Consider the following 21,848-nt stretch of genomic DNA (forward strand, 5'->3'; position numbering starts at 1 on the left):
CATAAACCTAACTCTTTGCTTCTATAATACCTCACTTGGCAAAAATATATAATTTTCTCAAGTTGAAATTTAGGAAACCAATGAGAGAATGGGTTTCTCCTTTTCTGATTTTTTTTTTAATAGTAACATAAGATGACATCTCCTTTTGGGTAAAATAAAAACCACAAGAAAAAGGAACCAGAACTCAAATCAGAACTCAAACTCAATGCCATAAATTTAGGAACCAACTAGGTTTTATTGAGTTTACCAGCAAGGGAACTCTATCCTCCTTAGCAGAACTTCCCATAAGAACAAAGCTTATATAGGTTTCAATTTAGGCTGGAGCTAAATAAATCAAAATTGCAAAAGGCTGTTGGTTGGGGCCCTAACAGGGTAGGAGTGAGGGTGAGGATGGTAACCTTAGATTGGAAAGGCCTGTTGCTGGACTAATACCAGGAAAAGCTTAATTAATTTAATGTTTAATATTTATGTTTATTTTTAATAATTTACATAAATAGAATAATTAAGTTCAACATTATCTGCAGCACACAGTCTCTTACTTCTCTTTGCAATGAAGGGAGAAAGTTGCATTCTCATCTCACTTGGAGACCAAACTTTGTCATTGTAATTATATTATCATTTAATTTTTACTTGTTGTTCCTGTTGTTACTCCCATGTAAAACATCACATTTATCATGAATGCTATGTTCCTAGCTTTAATTGTTTTACTTTGGATCATTTCATAAAAGTCTTTCATATTTTCCATGTTTTGAAGTTCGTGTTTTTCAAATTATCATTTCTTAAAATATCATCTACATATTTCAGTTTACTTATCCTCTCACCGACCTAGGGGGAAAACTCATTATCTTGTATCAGACCCTTATCAAAGAGATTTTACATGGTAAATTTTCCCCAAATGATTATTATTCTACTTATGTTTATTTTTCCTTTTTTTTTAATAGCTTCACAAACTTGAATGTTTGGATCAAGAAAGTTTCTCTATCTTTTTATAAGTTAATTTATTTATTATGTAGTGTTTCCAAATATTTGGATGACTACATGAGCCTTTCACATGCTTTTCCCCTTCCTGTAGCCTCCAGAATTCTGTTACCTTGGCACAGTTTTTAAAAATTCACTAGACCACAAGTTTGTTACAGAGTTGTCTACTATGTAACATTATATAGATATTTCCCTCTCTACAATCCAAAGTCATTAAGACTTTGAAGATTAAGGAAAATAAAACAGTTGAAAGAAAATGTAGCTTAGAGTATAATACTTCAAAATGGTTTAACCCCCACCTTGAACAAATTTTCCTTTTTCCATTCCCTTGACTCTTTTTATGACTTCTCCAGCTAACATGTATTTATGAAAAAATACACTGGGCAAAAACAAATATTCTCTTTTAATAGTTGTTGCCTTTCCACACTGTGTATATTATTCCCTCAACCCTAATTTCATGGTTCAAAGAGAAATTCTGAATTAGAGTATTTGAGAATAAGACAAAGCATGGTTTAACTTCTAAAAATGTACATATGCGTTGCTCTAAGTCAGTGGTCTTCAAACTTTGTAAATAGGGGGCCAGTTCACTGTCCCTCAGACTGTGGGAGGGCCAGACTATAGTAAAAACAAAAACTCACACTCTGTCTCTGTCCCTCAGCCTATTTGCCATAACGAGGCGGGCCACATAAACGTTCTCAGTGGGCCACATATGCCCCACAGGCTGTAGTTTGAGAATCCCTGCTCTAAGTGTTCTTTGAACAAGATGTCTCTCCTGCTTAGAACATTCTTCTCAATTTCTTTGGTCTCTCTATAAACCTCTAGTTCTCCCTTTCAAGGTTCAGCTTATGCCAACTAATTCATGAAGTCTTTCTTGATCTCTCCCCTCAGCCTTCTGAGACTGGAACAGCAGACAAAGAGTAACCAACTAGAAAAATTGAAAAATGAACAAAGAAGTTGGCCTGAGGTAGGAAAGAGGTAGGAGAACAGCTGGAAGGATCATTGGATAAAGATGGATAAAACAGGTCTATAACACAGATTCACAGTCTCAGAATCCCCACTGCTTTGCCTCCTTGCTGTTTCTCTAGATGTTCTATCTATACTGCAGCATAATGAGACAATGTCCTGACTAATGGAAGAAATGGAAATGGGAGCATTTATAAACAGACTCCAAATTAAGTGTTTCTTCAATGCTTCTTTATAAAAGGCAGATGACCCTCAGTTTTCAAACAGCTGACTTGGTGAACAAGAATTCTGCCATGCTTATACCATGAAAAATATGATATGGGTGTGGTGATAGATCATAAATCTATAATCCAAGGCACAGCCTGAATCTAAAGAGGTTCATCATCACAAAATTAATACCAGGAAGTACTATTCTTCATGCCACAGGAATCTAAGGAAACTGTTTAATGTGTAGAGGGCTATCCAATCTGCATCAATGGACAGTGTACTCACATCAGGGAAGTGACAGTAACTCTTAAAATATTTTAAAACATAAGAATGACTTCCTTCACATACTGCAGAGGATGGGAAAAATGTGATTCATGTAAGAAGCAGTAGGAATCAAAGGTATATAACAAAGAAAGGTCTTATAATGATGTTTTCTGGAAAGATGTGCTTAGAAGAATCCCAGAATAAAGATGCTCTACCTTAAGATGTTTTGTGCTCTGAACCTTTTGTAAATGCCCTTTCAGTATCTACTTCTGTGCTGCACTTAACACAATGGCTGGCACATAAGTGCTTAACAAATGTTTTTGATTGATTGTTGCTTTTTGGAATAGTCAAATTCAGCAGTTTTCCTATTTTTCACTCACAGCCCTTTCTTTCAATATAGGATTCCAAAGGTTTGCCACAAAATTAACTGGACAATTTTTCCTTTTTCTTCCTGAGAGGAAGTATGCTATTATGAAAATACCATCGGATTTGGAGTGAAGAGAATCCTCACTGTGACTTAGTAGGCTGTTAATAAATGCTTACCGAATTTAATTTGATGCCTCACTTATGTTTATAATCTTTATTCTACTGGGTAAGTAATTTAAGTCTTCCAGATTCAGTTTTCTCATTTATAAATAAAAATAATCATATCTATAGTTTTTATCTCCCAGAAGGGCTATCAAATCAAGAAATATATATAGTACTTTGTGCTTCAAGTTATCAAATATGTGTCAGAAACTACCAATAATTTATACTTATTAAGTATTTAAATTCATTTATATTTTAAAAATAATTGCCATTATTAGGGAATATAAGTAAGAAATGTATGACAAAAGGACACTGCCTGATTTAGATGTAAAGGAAGTTCAAGAAATTGTAGCAATATATGCAGATCTTTAGGAACATCAAGTAGAATTCAAGCAAAGTCTTAAATACTTATCAATCCTTGATTATCATTTTTTTCTTCAAGAGTTTGTTTTGTAAAAGATCCAAGGGCATTAACAATCTATCATATATCTTTTATTACAGAATTTCCAACATATCAATTCCATAACTTTTATTCTTAAGAACACTATTAATAGCTTTTTCTATAGTTTATAATTTATTTTCCTTTATTAGAAACATACTGAGTCAAATATACAGTGTCAAATATATATATATGTATGTATGTGTATATATATATATATATATAGAAAGAGAGAGAGAGAGAGAGAGAGAGAGAGAGAGAGAGAGAGAGAGAGAGAGAGAGAGAGAGAGAGAAACATATAGTGTCAAAAGTTCTAATCATACTATTACAGAATTTCAAGATTAGGAGTGTGTTAAAACAGCCATCTAGCCAACCCCTTGATTGAAAGATACCTTCACAACCATATATCCAAGATCCTTTCTGAAGGTGAACTGTCCAACATGTAAACTCTCCTGCAGAAAGCAAAATTACTATGGGATGGCCATATTGTTTGAATACCAAATGAATGTTTGCCTAGAAGACTGTTATAGAAAAAACTAACAAAAGTCAAGCACTTACATAGTGGTAAAAATAAATGATAAATATAATACTTTTAGATTATTCTAATTTTTAAAATATATTAGATATTTTAAGACATTTTGATTTAAAAATATTTTGGATAGATCTAATGATTTTTCTCTCCCTCACTCTAAACATATTTAGTAACTTCCACCAATCAGATATCATGGATTCCAGGACCTTTACTATCCTGCTTGCCCTCCCCTGGAGACTCTCCATGTTATAAATATTGATTAAGCCTACAGTGCTCAAAATTGAACATAGCATTTCATATCATTACAAAATAATATGTAAATATTTTGTTCATAATTCTAAAAGTTTAAATTATGGATTAAGAACTAGGCTAATATTTGAATATTTTTCATCATTCCTTTAAACATTTTTTTTTTTTAAAGAAAGCCTCATGAAAAAGAACATAAAAGTTTATATAGGGAGATATAAATTTTGTTTCCTGCTTTTCAGGAGAGCCATTGCATTTCTAGTGAGAAATAAGAAACTTCTTTTACCAAAGCTATTCACAGTCTTCCCAATAATGTATATATAGATTTAGGGAGTTTTCTAGAGGACTGGAAAGTTAATTGACTTGGCCAGGATTACACAGTCAGTGTATGTGAAAGACAGGACTTGAACCCAAGTTTCCTTGACTTCAATTGGTTTTCTAGCTATAATTTAAATAATAGCCACTTTTTATGCATTAGACCATCTAAGGATTTGTGCAGAATCCCCTTGCCCAAATATGAGCAACTCATATCTAGTGTGTGTTAAAACTCTCTAACTTTACATGATATCTCATTTATGTTTTTTTTTAAATTCATATTTTTTAATCATATCCATATTTGTTTCATCCTGAAAATGCTCTTTACCCTGAAAATGCCGATTAACAATTCAGTTGTAACTTATAATTTATAGAGTTGTCCAGGGAAAAGGAAAGCTAAACACTTTGCCCACGATTAGATAATTAAAGTCAGTACAGGAACCCAGAGGTTTTCCTGACTCCAAGGCAATTCTCTGTAACATGCCTTGTTACTTCTATCAACAAATGTATGGGTGTTTAAGTTTTTAAATTTGGTCACTAGATAAAAATTATTCTACTGCATACCTACTACATGTGAGATCCTATGTGGTTAACAAAGAAGTCCCTAATTCATTTCCTTGAAACATCTTTATTATACTGTGTTTTGATACTCTGAAAAATAGTATCAAAACACAGTATAATAAAGATGTTTCAAGGAAATTGAAGTATGTTCAGATAAGAAAAAATCATACATACTAAATACTTAATAGGAGTGAATTTAAACTATAAAACCCAGTTTTATCCAAATCTTCATGTAGTTATGACTGCTTTCTTCCTTCACAAAATCATTCTTATATTCTAAAATTATTCTATGAAGTACAGCTGAAAATCTTGCAAATTCCTCAAGATACAAATCCAAACAACCAAAATAGACAAAGAAACATTATCTGTATCTGTAAGTTCAAGCCAAATTTGAATGAATAAATGAGATGTTAATTATATTTGGGCTCAATGTTATGTTCTGTAAATAATAAAAGTAATTTAAAGTTTGTCAAAAAACAAAAGGGATGAAGTATCTGTGTACAAAAAATGTAAATTCTTTTCATTAAAAGACATATAGAAAAAAATATCATATTTTAATGTCTATGTCCTCTAAAATTAACACCCACAGTATACAAATTATTTTCAAAAATTGAAGGGAAAATTATTTTAATGATACAAATATCTAAATACTTTAAAAATCTAAAACCTAATACCTAAAACAAGAAAAGACAAAAGAAGAGAAAATATCATTAATGAATACTAATTCAAAAGTATTTAGTAAAATTCTGGCCTAAGGATTACAGAAATAACAACCAAAAAAATTATTCATTTTTATCAAGTTGGAATTATATGAAGAATATAAGGAACAGTTAATACAGACAAAGGAACAACTAAGGAAACAATATAATTAAGCATATCAAAAACAAAATCATCCTAAAGTATGTAAATTTTGTCAATGAAAACAGAAAAAAATCTTTAAAAATATGCGTTGTTTATACTTTAAAAATATTACCATCCATAGATTAAGAACCTTTTTTATAAAATATTATTTTAAAGTATATATCTAAAAGCAAAGATAGCATTATATGCAAAGAGAAACAATGGAAGTTTCTCAGTAAATTCAGCAGTAAAATAAGGATGTCCAATGTCCCCACTATTATTTGTAAAATATTTATTTAATACCTAGAGCATTGGACTTGAACTTAGGGAGACCTGAATTCAGGTTCCTCAGTCCCTTTCTAGCTATATAATCTTAAGTAAGCTGACCTTTCTAAACCTGCACTTCTTTATTTATAAAATAGGATAATAACAACATTTTCCTTGTTGTTCAGACTGAAGAGATAATAGGAGTAAATCTTTAAGAACTAAATAAATGTTAGTTATTAATTTGCTATTATTGTTGTTGGAATTACAGTGATAGCATAGACAAAAATAAGAAATTAAAGGTGTGCTTGTGCAGTAATGAAGAGAATCATCTATACCCAGAAAAAGAACCGTGGGAACAGAGAGTGGAACACAACATAGCATTCTTACTCTCTCTGTTATTATTTGCTTGCATTTTGTTTGTTTTTCCCTCAGTTTTTCTTTTTCTTCCTTCTTGATCTGATTCTTCTTGTGCAACCAGATAACTGTATAAACATGTGTACCCATATTGAATCTAACATGTATTTCAACATATTTAACATGTATTGGACTACCTGCCAGACAGGGGAGGGGGTGGGGCAAAGAAGGGGAAAATTTGCAACAAAAAGTTATGCAAGGGTCAATGTTCTAAAAATTACCCATGCATAGGCTCTGTAAATAAAAAGCTATTTAATAAAAAAAAAATTAAAGGCACAAAAGAGATAGAGATTAGATAAAATTATTCCAACTGGCAGATACTATGATTTATTTAATGATCATCAGAAAGTTGTAAAAAAGAAAAAAGAAAAAAAGAAAAAAAATAGCAGCTTTAGTAATTTGTCGTTTTATAATGAACACAGAAAATTCAGTGATACTTCTAAAATCGAGGGAAAATAATAGAAATTGTTATTTCAAATAATAGAAACTGAATAAAATAACTGGGAGTGGATCTAACAAAAAGTGTATTCTAGACCCATATAGCTACACTACCCCCAAAAAACTCTTAAATGAAATTTAAAAATGACGTCAATCAATGATCACTCAATACTAAAGACTGAACTAATGCAATATAGTGAAAATTATGGTTTTTCTAGATTAATTTGTAAGATTTTAGTGCTATACCAACTAAATTTCCAAGAGGGTACATTATAGAACAAGAACACATAATAACAATAATCATTTGGAGGAAAAAAATCTAGAATCTCTATAGGAAATATAGAAATAAAAGGGGAAGAAAACTCAAAATATACTACAAATTAGTAATCATCAAAAACCATCTTGCACTGGCTAAAAAAAAAAAGAAAATTAGAGAACAGGGATTGTCTTTTGCTTCTTTTTGCTTTTGCACTTAGCATAGTATCTGGCATATAGTAGGTACTTAATAAATGTTTGTTGAACAAATGAATAGACAAAGGCCTAGATACAATAAGAATAAGTAATTCAGTCTTCAATAAATGTAAATATAAAGGAGGTGGAAAAAATATCCTAATTTGACCTAATTGCTGGGGAACTTGGAATGAACTAGAAAAATTAGTTTTAATTGGCATATAGTAGGTACTTAATAAATGTTTGTTGAACAAATGAATAGACAAAGGCCTAGATACAATAAGAATAAGTAATTCAGTCTTCAATAAATGTAAATATAAAGGAGGTGGAAAAAATACCCTAATTTGACCTAATTGCTGGGGAACTTGGAATGAACTAGAAAAATTAGTTTTAATTCAACATCTTAAGTATCACATACTACGATAAGCTCAAAATTAATTCATATCATAAAATAATTTTAAAAGAACACTATCATTTACTTTCATAACTACAACTGAAGTAAGCATTTATAAATTGTTAAAAAAAATTGATTAAAGCTATTTATTTTCAAAAAAAATATGCATAGATAATTTTCAGCATTCACCTAGGCCAAACCTTATACTCCAATTTTTTCCTTCTGTTCCCCCCACCCTTTTCCCTAGATGGCAAGTAATCCAATTGGTTAAACATGTGAAATTCTTCTATACATATTTCCACAGTTATGACAAGAATTTGGCTACTTCCATTAATCAAGAGATCTTACTGCTCTGAAAAAAGGAAGTCAAGGATAGAAGGAAAAGCACAAGAAAAATCAGATAAAAAAGGAAAAAAATGAGAAAGATAACAAAATGCAAGCAAATAACAATAAAAAAGCAAAAATGCTATGTTGTGATCCCCACTTAGTCCCCATAGTTCTCTCTCTGGGTTCAGATGGCTGTCTTCATCACAAGACTATTGGAATTGGCCTGAATTACTTTGCTGTTGAAAAGAACCACATCCTACAGAATTGGTCGTCATATAATCTTTTTACGGTATGCAATGTTCTCCTAGTTCTATTCACTTCACTTAGTATCAGTTCATGTAAGTTTCTCTAGGCTTCTCTGAAATCATCCTGCTTTTCATTTCTTATAGAACAATAATATTCCATAACATTCTTATACTATAACCTTTTCAGCCTTTCTCCAACTGATGGGCATTCACTCAATTTGCAGCTTCTTGTCACTACAAAATGGCCTGCTACAAACATTTTTGCATGCATAGATCATTTTTTTCCTTTTTATGTTATACAGGCCCAGTAGAAACACAACTCAATCAAAAGGTATGCAAGTTTGATAGCCCTTGGGGCATAGTTCCAAATTGCCCTCCAAAATGTATGGATCAGTTCACAACTCCACCAACAATGTATTAGTGTCCCAGTTTTCTCAAGAATTATTAAATTCTTAATTAAATTTTAGAATTATTTGAATTAATTAAATTCTTAAATTAAGTAAAATCTGTCCCTTAAAGGACAAAAGGAATTATAAAATATAAAAAATAACAAAGTTAAAAAAGATGAAGCAAATAATATACATTACATAAAAATTTTAAAGCTTTTAAGTAACAGAATTAACATAACTATGAAAGGAAGAACTGATTTGAAAAAAAACTATATTTTACATATTTCATAGGCTCTAATATCCAAGATATGTAAAGATGTGGGGCAGCTAGGTGATGCAGTGAATACAGCACCAGCCCTGAAGTCAGGAGGACCTGAGTTCAAATCCGTTCTCAGACACTTACCACTTCCTAGCTGTGTGACCCTGGGCAAGCGTGACTCACTCTCACTCTCTCTCTCTCTCTCTCTCTCTCTCTCTCTCTCTCTCTCTCTCTCAATCTCTCTCTGTATATATATATATATATATATATATTATATATATATATATATATAAAGACCAAAAATCAAACCTCAATGAATAAGTAAGAAAGACGGCTACAAATTACTAAAAATAAGAGGAATGCAAGGCAAAACAACTCTGGACTTTCACTTCACACCTAGGAGGTATTGTGAGAACACTGACATATTAATATACTGTTATGAAGCGATAAATTTGTTTAACCATTCTGGAAAGCAATTTGTCATTATGATGAAAAAAGGAAGTCAAGGATGGAAGGAAAAGTACAATATAAACCAAAATAGTTATGACAGCATTTTTCTATAGAAGAAAAGAATTCACAAAGTAGATGCTCACAATGGATTTTAATAATTTTAATAAAAATCATCATATGTCTAATAACTAAGTTTGACTCTGAAGAAGAAATATGAGAATATCTTCCTTTCTTCACAGCAATTAAGAATAATGGAGATTAAACATGGCATCGTTAGCTTTGCTAAAAATTGGTTTTTCTTTATTTTCTCTTCTTGTTTATAAGGAATGGCTTACCATCCCTACAAATGAAGAAAAGGAGCTTCAGAGATGTTTAAATACTTGCTCATACCTCATTCAAAAACCTTTTAATCAATAAGTTTCAAGTATAAATTTCAGCACTCTCCTGACTCAGTCAGATGTTATTTCTATAAAATAATACTGCATAAGAAAGAAGAATAAAACATCAATATTCATAAAGCAGTTTAAGATTTTTGTCATCTATTGCTTACAACGTATCTATGAGGTAATGAGAGAGTTGTTTACAGCTCTATTTTACAAAAGAAACTGAGGTATGTCAAAGTTAAGTAACTTGCCTAGGATCACTAAATTAAACATTAGAGCTGGTAACTGAAGCCAAGTTTCCTAGTTCTACCTCTATCTACCAATGTCTCTATCATTTGATGGCACATGGTGTCTCTGTTGCTCATTTATCATTTAATCATAGATTGATTTATGACATTCACTACTGTTGTGAGGATCAAGTGAAATAATATAAATAGAACCTATTCATATCAAAATAATTGTGGCATTTAATACTTTTGAAAGTAATAAGTGCTACATGAAAGTACAAGCTGCTTTGAGTGTAATACAAAATATTAGTATTCTTTAACTTTTCATGTTTATGCATTTTGCCTCCCAACTGACTTGCTAGATTGTAGTTAACATGAAGGCAAGTGACTTTCAACATCTATCATTATGCCATATACATAGAAGGCACTTAATAACTATGGGGTAAATGAAACAAGAAATAAATACTATAATTTGCCTATAAAAAGCAGAACACACATTTGTTTCAGAAATCACAGATGTTTATTTTCTTGGGGATTCAGTCTCCTCACTTGTAAAATGAATGGAGTACACTAAATGGTCTCCAAGGTCCTCTCCATCTTGAACTGAAGAAGACAGAAAAAGGAAAAACTCTTAGTGTCTCTCATCTTAAAATATCTATAAAAATTTTCCTGAACATTATCTATATTGCAAGGTACCAATTCATGCCCTTCTTATGAGTCTCTGCAGAAATTCACATGACAAGTAAAAATAATGCTTGATTAGAGAAAGAGGAACCTGATCCATTTACTGTAAATATATATATATATATATATATATATATATATATATACCATAGATCTTTTAACTCAGAGGATTAAAAGGCAAAAAGTTTACTCCTTAAAAAATTTCTGCTTCACTGTATGACAGATAAAGACTAGTTGATCCTTTCCATGTAATTTTCAACATGTACACTAATTTTATTGAACATAAACAAATTTTCTATCAACTTCTTTTTGAAAGAAGTAAATGCAAATCTAATAGTGTTCACTACTATCAATTTGCTCTTTTTTTATTCACTATCTTTGTTTTATTCTTTTTTTTTAATTTTTATTTTATTTTATAATTATAACTTTTTTTTTGACAGTACATATGCATGGGTAATTTTTTGCAACATTATCCCTTGCACTTACTTCTGTTCAGATTTTTTTCCCTTCTTCCCCCAACCCCCTCCCCCAGATGGCAGGCAGTCTTATACATGTTAAATATATTACAATATATTCTAGATACAATATATGTGTGTAGAACCGAATTTCTTGTTGCACAGGAAGAATTGGATTCAGAAGGTAAAAATAACAGTTTACACTCATTTCCCAGTGTTCCTTTTCTGGATGTAGCTGATTCTGTCCATCATTGATCAACTGGAATTGGATTAGCTCTTCTCTATGTTGAAGATATCCACTTCCATCAGAATACATCCTCATACAGTATCATTGTTGAAGTGTATAATGATCTTCTGGTTCTGCTCGTTTCACTTAGCATCAGTTGATGTAAGTCTCTCCAAGCCTCTCTGTATTTCTCCTGTTGGTCATTTCTTACAGAACAATAATATTCCATAACATTCATATACCATAATTTATCCAACCATTCTCCAATTGATGGACATCCATTCATCTTCCAGCTTCTAGCCAATACAAAAAGGGCTGCCACAAACATTTTGGCACATACAGGTCCCTTCCCCTTCTTTAGTATTTCCTTGGGATATAAGCCCAGTAGTAGTATGGCTGGGTCAAAGGGTATGCACATTTTGATAACTTTTTGGGCGTAATTCCAGATTGCTCTGCAGAATGGTTGGATTCTTTCACAACTCCACCAACAATGCATCAGTGTCCCAGTTTTCCCACAGCCCCTCCAACATTCATCGTTATTTGTTCCTGTCATCTTAGCCAATCTGACAGGTGTGTAATGATATCTCAGAGTTGTCTTTATTTGCATTTCTCTGATCAATAGTGATTTGGAACACTCTTTCATATGAGTGGAAATAGTTTTAATTTCATCATCTGAAAATTGTCTGTTCGTATCCTTTGACCATTTATCAATTGGAGAATGGCTTGATTTCTTATAAATTAAAGTCAATTCTCTGTATATTTTGGAGATGAGGCCTTTATCAGAACCTTTAACTGTAAAAATGTTTTCCCAATTTGTTACTTCCCTTCTAATCTTGTTTGCATTAGTTTTGTTTGTGCAGAAACTTTTTAATTTGATGTAATCAAAATGTTCTATTTTGTGATCAATAATGGTTTCTAGTTCTCCCTTGGACACAAACTCCTTCCTCCTCCACAAGTCTGAGAGGTAAACCATCCCATGTTCCTCCAATTTATTTATGATTTCGTTCTTTATGCCTAAATCTTGGACCCATTTTGATCTTATCTTAGTATGTGGTGTTAAATGTGGGTCCATGCCTAGTTTCTGCCATACTAATTTCCAGTTTTCCCAGCAGTTTTTGTCAAATAATGAATTCTTATCCCAAAAGTTGGGATCTTTGGGTTTGTCAAACACTAGATTGCTATTTTTATTCACTATCTTGCCCTGTGAACCTAACCTATGCCACTGATCAACTAGTCTATTTCTTAGCCAATACCAAATGGTTTTGGTGACTGTTGCTTTATAATACAGTTCTAGATCATGTACAGCTAGACCACCTTCACTTAATTTTTTTTTCATTACTTCCCTTGAAATTCTCGACCTTTTGTTGTTCCATATGAATTCTGTTGTTATTTTTTCTAGGTTATTAAAATAGTTTCTTGGAAGTCTGATTGGTATAGCACTAAATAAATAGATTAGTTTAGGGAGTATTGTCATCTTAATTATATTCGCTCAGCCTATCCAAGAGCACTGAATGTCTTTCCAATTATTTAAATCTGACTTTATTTTTGTGGAAAGTGTTTTGTAATTTTGCTCATATAATTCCTGACTCTCGTTTGGTAGATATATTCCCAAATATTTTATACTATCGACCGTTATTTTGAATGGAATTTCTCTTTGTATCTCTTGCTGTTGGATTGTGTTAGTAATGTATAAAAATGCTGAGTATTTATGTGGATTTATTTTGTATCCTGCAACTTTGCTAAAATTCTGAATTATTTCTAATAGCTTTTTAGCAGAGTCTTTGGGGTTCTCTAAGTATACCATCGGGTCATCTGCGAAAAGTGATAATTTGATTTCCTCATTACCTACTGTAATTCCTTGAATCTCTTTCTCGGCTCTTATTGCCGAGGCTAGAGTTTCTAGTACTATATTGTAAAGTAATGGTGATAGTGGGCAACCTTGTTTCACTCCTGATCTTACAGGGAAAGGTTCTAGTTTATCGCCATTACATATGATGTTTACTGAAGGTTTTAAATATATGCTCCTTATTATTTTAAGGAATAGTCCATTTATTCCTATACTCTCAAGCGTTTTTAGTAGGAATGGATGTTGGATTTTATCAAATGCCTTTTCTGCATCTATTGAGATGATCATATGGTTTTTATTAATTTGATTATTAATATGGTCAATTATACTAATAGTTTTCCTAATATTGAACCAGCCCTGCATTCCTGGTATAAATCCCACTTGGTCATAGTGTATTATCCTGGGGATGATTTTCTGAAGTCTATTTGCTAATATCTTATTTAAGATTTTAGCATCAATATTCATTAAGGAAATTGGTCTATAGTTTTCTTTCTCAGTTTTCGATCTACCTGGTTTAGGTATCAGTACCATGTCTGTGTCATAGAAGGAATTTGGTAGGACTCCTTCAATCCCTATTTTTTCAAATAGTTTACATAGCATTGGAGTTAGTTGTTCTTTAAATGTTTGGTAGAATTCACCTGTAAATCCATCTGGTCCTGGGGACTTTTTCTTAGGAAGTTGGTTGATAGCTTGTTCTATTTCTTTTTCTGAAATGGGACTATTTATACTACTTACTTCTTCCTCTGTTAATCTGGGCAAGCTATATTTTTGAAGGTATTCTTCCATTTCATTTAAGTTATCGAATTTATCAGCATAAAGTTGAGCAAAGTAGCTCCTAACTATTGTTCTAATTTCCTTTTCATTTTCAAGACTAACAATTTGCTTTTTCTCTTTCCTTTTTTTTAATCAGGTTTACTAAGGGTTTGTCTATTTTGTTGGTTTTTTCATAGAACCAACTCTTAGTTTTATTAATTAATTCAATAGTTTTTTTTTACTTTCAATTTTATTAATCTCACCTTTTATTTTTTGAATTTCAAGTTTTGTGTTTGTCTCGGGGGTTTTTAATTTGTTCCTTTTCTAGCAATTTGAGTTGTAAGCCCAATTCGTTGCCCCTCTCTTTCTCTATTTTATGCAAGTAGGCTTGTAGAGATATAAAACTTCCCCTTATTACTGCTTTGGCTGTATCCCACACATTTTGGTATGATGTCTCATTATTGTCATTTTCTTGGGTGAAGCTACTAATTATGTCTATGATTTGCTGCTTTACCCAATCATTCTTTAGTATAAGATTATTTAGTTTCCAATTATTTTTTGGTCTATTTTCCCCTGGCTTTTATTAAATGTAATTTTGATTGCATTGTGGTCTGAAAAGGATGCATTTACTATTTCTGCCTTACTGCATTTGATTTTGAGGTTTTTATGCCCTAGTATATGATCAATTTTTGTATAGGTTCCATGAACTGCTGAGAAGAAAGTATACTCCTTTCTGTCTCCATTTAGCTTTCGCCAAAGATCTATCATATCAAACTTTTCTAGTATTCTATTTACCTCTTTGACTTCTTTCTTATTTATTTTGTGGTTTGATTTATCTAATTCTGAGAGTGCAAGGTTGAGATCTCCCACTATTATAGTTTTGCTATCTATTTCCTCTTGCAGCTCTCTTAATTTCCCTTTTAAAAATTTAGATGCTGCACCACTTGGTGCATATATGTTTAATATTGATACTGCTTCATTATTGATGCCACCCTTTAGCAGGATATAATGCCCTTCCTTATCTCTTTTAATTAGATCAATTTTTGTTTTTGCTTGATCTGGGATGAGGATGGCTACTACTGCTTTTTTGGTTTTGCCTGAAGCATAATAGATTCTGCTCCACCCTTTTACTTTTAGTTTGAATGTCTCACCCTGTTTCAGGTGTGTTTCCTGTAAACAACATATAGTAGGATTCTGACTTTTAATCCAGTCTGCTAACTGCTTCCTCTTTATGAGGCAGTTTGCCCCATTCACATTTATGGTTAGAAGGACTAATTCTATATTGCTTGCCATCCTATTAACTCCTGCTTATGCTTTTCCCCTTTCCTTCCCTTTTACCCCCCTACCCAGTATTAAACTGATGAACACCACTTGCTTTTCACAGCCCTCCCTTTTTAGGATCCCTCCCCCACCTTAAAGTTCCTCCCCTTATTTTACCCCTTTTCCTCACAATTTCTGTATTCCCTTCCCCTTAGCTTACTCCTTCCCTTTCACTTTTCAATGAAGTGGAAGAAGTTTCACCATAAATGGAATATGTCTATTGATACACACTATGTTCATCTCCCTCCTTTCTTTCCCTCAGATATAATAGGTTACCTTTGCCTCTTCATGAGATGTAGTACCACCACTTTACACTTTTTTATGAAATAATTTCCTTTTCACTTCTATTTTCTAAGACAAATTGTACATATGTTCTTTACATATTTTTTGTGTAGGTCTGGTTTGTTTCATCAAAAATAGATGGAATTCATTTATTTCGTTAAATGTCCATCTTCTTCCCTGGAAAACGATGCTCATTCTTGCTGGGTAAGTTATTCTTGGCTGCATACCAAGTTCCTTAGCCTTTCGGAATATCATGTTCCAGGCCCTGCGTTCTTTTAATGTGGACGCTGCTAGATCCTGGGTTATCCTTATTGTGGATCCTCCATATCTGAATTGCTTTTTTCTAGCAGCTTCCAATATCTTTTCCTTTGTCTGATGGTTCTTGAACTTGGCCACTATATTTCTTGGCGTTTTGATTTTAGGGTCCCTTTCAGTAGGTGATTGATGAATTTTTTCAATGTCTATTTTACCCTCTGTTTCCAGAACATCTGGGCAGTTCTCTTTGATAATTTCCTCGAAAATGGTGTCCAAGCTCTTTTTTTCCTCACATTTTTCAAGGAGTCCGATTATTCTCAAATTGTCTCTCCTGGATCTGTTTTCCAGGTCTATTGTCTTTCCAATAAAGAACTTGACATTCTTTTCAATTGTTTCATTTCTCTGGTTTTGCTTGACTACCTCTTGGTTTCTCCTTGAGTCATTCATTTCTACTTGTTCCAGTCTAATTTTCAATGATGTATTTTCTTCACTCACTTTTTTTATATCTCTTTGTAATTGTCCAATTGAGTTTTTATCTTCTATGGAATTTTTTTCCATTTTATTTTTTAGAAAGCTGTTTTCTTTTTCCAGCTCACTAATCCTGTTTTCCTTGGAGTTGTTTACCTTTTCCAGCTCACTAATCTTGTCTCTCAATGATTTGATTTCTTTATCCACTCTGTCTTTAAATGCATGTGATGACTTCTCCAGGCTCTCTTGCCAAGATTCCCTTTCCTTTTCCCATTTCTCTTCCAGCTCTCTTGTGAGAGCCTTTTTGATTTCCTCTATGAGATTCTTTTGTATTGAGGAGCAGCTCATATCCCCCTTAGGGGATTCCTCTGGGGACAGTCTGTTTTTAGTCTCCTCAGTATTTGAAGTCTGCTCTCTCTCCATACAAAAGCTATCAATGGTTAGAGCCCTTTTGAATTTTTTGTTCATTTTGTCAGAGTAGGAATCGAAGAAAACAAATTGACAAGAGAAATTGGTCTGTTTTGCAGGGGATGGGGCTGGATGGTATTAATGGGCTTCCTCTACAGACTGGGGGTAGGGCAGCAGAGAGCCACTAACAGAACGGTGATGACTGTACTGAGTCTGCGCTCTGAGGCTCTGAGAACTCGCTGAGTCAGTCCAGGTGGGGGTTGGGGGTGGCCGGGTTCTGAGAGATGCTAGCTTTCTGGGGTTTTAATCTTCATCTCCGCACCCTCTCCGCTGCTCCTGGCTTGCTGCCAAGATGGAGTATCCACACTGGGGAAAAAGTCTTTTCGCAGAAATGGCAGAGATCGTACCCCTCCCCCTCAGGTCTGAGCTGTGTGAGCTGCCTGTCTCGCTCTGCCTGCCCTCAGTCTGCGCCCAGTCTGATTGACTCTCCCCCGAGCAAACACAGACCTTTTCTGGAGACTTTCAAGGATGTCTTCTCTTGGTGATTATTTGTGGGTTTCTTTCTGGGTCAAGCATTAAGTCTGAGGCTTGTCATGAAGTAAGTTCTGAGAGAAAAGGAGGAGCTCAAGCAGCTGCCTGCCTCCACCCAATTTGCTCTTTTATTAAGATGCTTTAAAAAGCCCTTAAGTACAAGTACTTCTTTGAGAAGGAAGTAAAAATAAGAGCACATTAAAACCAAAGGCCACACACAAAATACATCCCATTCTATTTGGTAGTACTTCAATTTTCATTATCTTCATAGCTAGTTTTAAGCTCTACAATCAAGAATGACTTAAAAAATATGAAGAGATTTGATAGAATTGATGGGGGTTGATGTCCCTTTAAGATTCCTTTCTAATTGCCCAACCCATGGCTGACCTTGATTCACAAATCCTGGTCAAAAGAACACTTTTGAATATCCGGGCCCAGCCCCCACCCTCAGCTCAGCTTCCCCCAGCCCTCACCTGATCTGAGCTAATTGAAAAGCCCACTGAGAACTTGGGGTACTGCCCATCATCTTCTAAATATAAAAGAAACGAGCCAGAGCACTCTCTTTGCAGGAGCCCTCCCATCCAACACATGGTATCCTACCGATCATGTAAGGGTTCCTGCCCACCTAGCAGCCACCTTTGGGCCTGGCATCTTTCTAACTTAACTTTACCTCCAAATTTCTACAATAAACCTTTTTTTTTTTTTTTTTTTTTTTTTTTTTTTTTTTTTTTAAATCAATCTAGGTTTTCGGGCCTGTAAATTCATTTACGGGGACACTACGCCCCATGGGATTATCTTCCTATCTATATGCTGAGAAATGGGGTTTCCCCTTTCCTTTCCCTCATTAGAACTACTACATGCTATAAAAAGAGAAGTCATTCTCTTCTAGTCACCTCTAATTCTTTCTTCTTCCTAACTTGCCTATTTCTGTTGAAAATACAATTATTCTTCTAGGTTACCAGATTTGCTATATCAGGTATCATCATCTTTTCCGTTGTCTCACCTCTTATATTTAAAAAAATACAGAATATATTATATAGAGTATACAATAGCTTCCTTCGAATATCAGATCAAGTGCCACCTTCCACAGAAAGCTCATCTTGATTTTAATACTTCCCACCCCTTCATTAGAAATTAACTTGTTTATATTTTGTATGTATTTCTTCTATGTACATACTGTATTACCTGATAGCATATAAACTTAAAAGACATAAAGTGTTTCTTTTTTGTGTTTGTTTTTGTATTCTTAATTCCTAGAAAAGTGCTTGGCATATATTAGGCACTTAACAAATGAATAACTGATTAAGAGAACAAGAACACAGATGATTCAAAAAACTGAATAACAGATTTCTTTTTAAATTATTATTAAAGAAACTAAAAAATATTTTAAAGTGATAAAGAGAAAAAGATTCTCATTTAAATTCAGTCAGATATATCTATTTCTCTCTCTTTTGCCCTACCACCATGATCATGGAAACTATGCATTTCCAGCATGAGGGAGAAAAAAAAGTGAGCAATGATAAAAGAGAAAAAGAAGAAGGAAAAAAAAGATAGAGAAAAATGAAAGAAAGAAAAGACCAGAAATTGATACGTAAATAGTAAATAGTTAAAAAAAAAAAGGGGGGGGGTAGTGAGAAGAGATGTAGGATTTGTAGGATAAATAATATTTAAACTCATTCCTCTTCTAAGCCCTCAAGCTGCAAATGTTTATCATAAAACAGGAAAGGGAAAAAAAAAAGAGTAGGAAAAGGCCAAATGAAAACTTTATGAGACTATGAGACCAAAAGGACAAGGCTAATAGTCCATACTCTCATCTATTGTGTATTGTGTATTGTATCCACTTGTTAATAGATCACCATTAACTTCTATCACTGTTTATATGAAAACAGAAGAAAGAACTTCCAAATGCTTTTTCTTTTTTCTTGAAAATTTGTTTTTCTTGAAAAATAATTAGCTATAACTAGAATTAAAAGATAATTGAAAAAAAAAAGGTGAAGATTTGAGAGGAAAAGGTGCCAAAAGAAGGATTCATTTCAACCAAATGGTTGAAATATGGTTACAGACAAGCACCTCAGAGGATTCATCTTCCAATGAGTTATCTAGTAGCCTTTTCCATCTCATCTTTTTTAACCTTCTCTTATGCTAACTAAAGCCGATTCAGGGAGTTCAGCAACAAATGTGGAATGTTATTGCAACACTTAGGTGGGGTTTTTTTGTGTGTTTTTTTTTTTTTTTAACTCCTTAAGTCCATTCAGTCACTTTTATTTTTATACTCTTTCTCTAACACTTTTTAGATGTTAATATTCCCATTATGTTGTTATATTTTGACCAATATGTTCCATTTCTAGAACAACTGAGAAAAGCAAGAAGACAATGGTAAAGACAAAGTAAAATTAGGGCATAAATAAACTACATTATATGTTCAGACAAAGAAAGCTTCTGAAAGTACTCTTCTTATAAACAGATGTTAAATTATTTTATTCAACAGGGGAAATTATAATGCATAATGAAAAGGCACCAAGCATCACAGGAAACAAACAAGCAACATTTTATTACATCCATAGAGTGCAATAAAAGACTCATTATTCAATAAGCCATTTGAAGTGAAATGAAGCCAGATTTATGTTTCATTGACTTATCAATACGTTTTCAGGGGGAATTACATGTATTTCATAGAATAGGACAAACTCTACATAGTAACTTATACAACAACAAAATGACAGTCATTTTGAACTGTGTCATTAACCTATTACTTGATATAACCTAATGTTATATAAAAGTATCACCACTGCAAAAATGGCCAGAGAAACATTGTAAGAATTGTCAGACAAAGAGCCTATGAGCCAGCAGACATCCGCATATACTTACATCAGTGTCAGGCCCTTTATCTGCACCCGGACAAGAGAAAGTGACAAATTCATGGCACCTCTTGTGAACAACAAAACAGCAAACTGGTAGAGAGAAAATAAAACCACAATTAGAAAAGGTTTTCACTTGCTCAAACAAATTTAATTTGACTATAAATGGAATGCTTTAAAAAGTAATCAGATGGCATTCATTCAAAGACTTATAGTATTCACTACTGAATTAAATATAGATACATTTCCATCTTCAATAAATTTTAAACTTCAATGATTGTATAACATTAGCTATTACCATAAACAAGTCAGGTAATATATCTGAGCCTTAGTTTCCTCACCAATAAATTCAGAAAAATAATAAATATAATATCTATGCCATAATGGTTATTCTGAGGCTCAAATCAGATAATTTAACTGCAAAATTTTAAGCACTTTGTAAATATGAGTTATCATCATAATCTCTTTACATGTGTGTATGTCCACACATACCCACAAATATATACATGTGGGCATGTATGTATATATTATGTATGTATGCATATACCTTGTAATAGCTAAGTGGGTCAATGAATAGAGTGTTGGACCTCATTCAAAACTGGCCTCAGACATTTACTAGCTTTTCTCAAATGTTACTTAATGATTTTAGTTGCCAAATTCAAATGTATTAAATGTTTTTTTGACCTTAAAATTTAAGTGTTATTGGTGATTTCTCACTCTCACCCTGCATGACAGTTGCCAAAGCCTGTTGATTACATCTTTGTAATATCTCTCAAGCATGCCTTCTTCTTTCTTCTGACACTGCCATGATCCCAGTGCAGGCTCTCATCACCATAAACATGGTCTATTGTAATATTCTTTTCATTGATCTCCATGTTACAAATCTTTTTACACTTCAATTCATCTTTTCATCAACCATCAAAGTGACTTTCCTAAAGTATAGGTATGTGACCATATCACTTCCATAGTCAATAAACTTTAGTGGCTTTCAATCACTTCCACAATCCAATACAAAATCTTGTGTTTGTCATCTACATCCATGCATAAGCTCCCCACCTTTCCAGTCTTCTTAAATCTTGTACCTCCCATCTTTCATCCCTAACCTTCACATATATGCTCTTTTATTCTAACTATACTTGCCTTTCTTGCTTGTCTTTGATCAAGGCATTCCATTTCCTGACATTTTCAATAACAGTTCCCCATGCATGGAATATTCTCTCTCCTTCACCTTCTGGTTTTTTCAGGCTTAACTTTACTTTCAAGGCTTAATCAAAATCAAAATCACATCTGCTTTCCTAATCTAATGCCTTATGATTGTGATGAAACACTGCTGTGGTATAAGAAATTATGAGTTCAAGATGACAGGAAAAGATAATGACGAATTGGAGGGAATGTGGGAAAACTGGGACATTGATGCATTGCTGGTGGAGTTGTGAGAAGATCCAACCATTCTGGAGAGCAATCAGGAATTATGCCCAAAAAGTTATCAAACTGTGCATACCCTTTTATCCAACAGTGCTACTACTGGGCTTATGTCCCAAAGAGATCTTAAAGAAGGGAAAGGAACCCATATGTTCAAAAATGATTGTGGCAGCCCTTTTTTCATAGTGACTAGAAACAGGAAATTGAATGGATGCCCATCAATT

At 33.1% G+C, this 21,848-nt stretch overlaps 1 protein-coding gene across 1 annotated transcript in view; it reads right to left on the reverse strand.

Moving 5' to 3' along the window:
- Positions 1-21,848, reverse strand: part of PRKCA (protein kinase C alpha) — a 488,760-nt gene that overhangs the window by 235,117 nt on the left and 231,795 nt on the right. Inside the window, exon 3 of the mRNA XM_074260570.1 lies at positions 20,213-20,295. Within this exon, the coding sequence (XP_074116671.1) occupies positions 20,213-20,295 (83 nt within the window). The remainder of the gene's footprint in view (positions 1-20,212; positions 20,296-21,848) is intronic.

This window comes from Sminthopsis crassicaudata, chromosome 4, assembly GCF_048593235.1.
Source record: "Sminthopsis crassicaudata isolate SCR6 chromosome 4, ASM4859323v1, whole genome shotgun sequence".
In the NCBI taxonomy this organism is placed as follows: domain Eukaryota; kingdom Metazoa; phylum Chordata; class Mammalia; order Dasyuromorphia; family Dasyuridae; genus Sminthopsis; species Sminthopsis crassicaudata.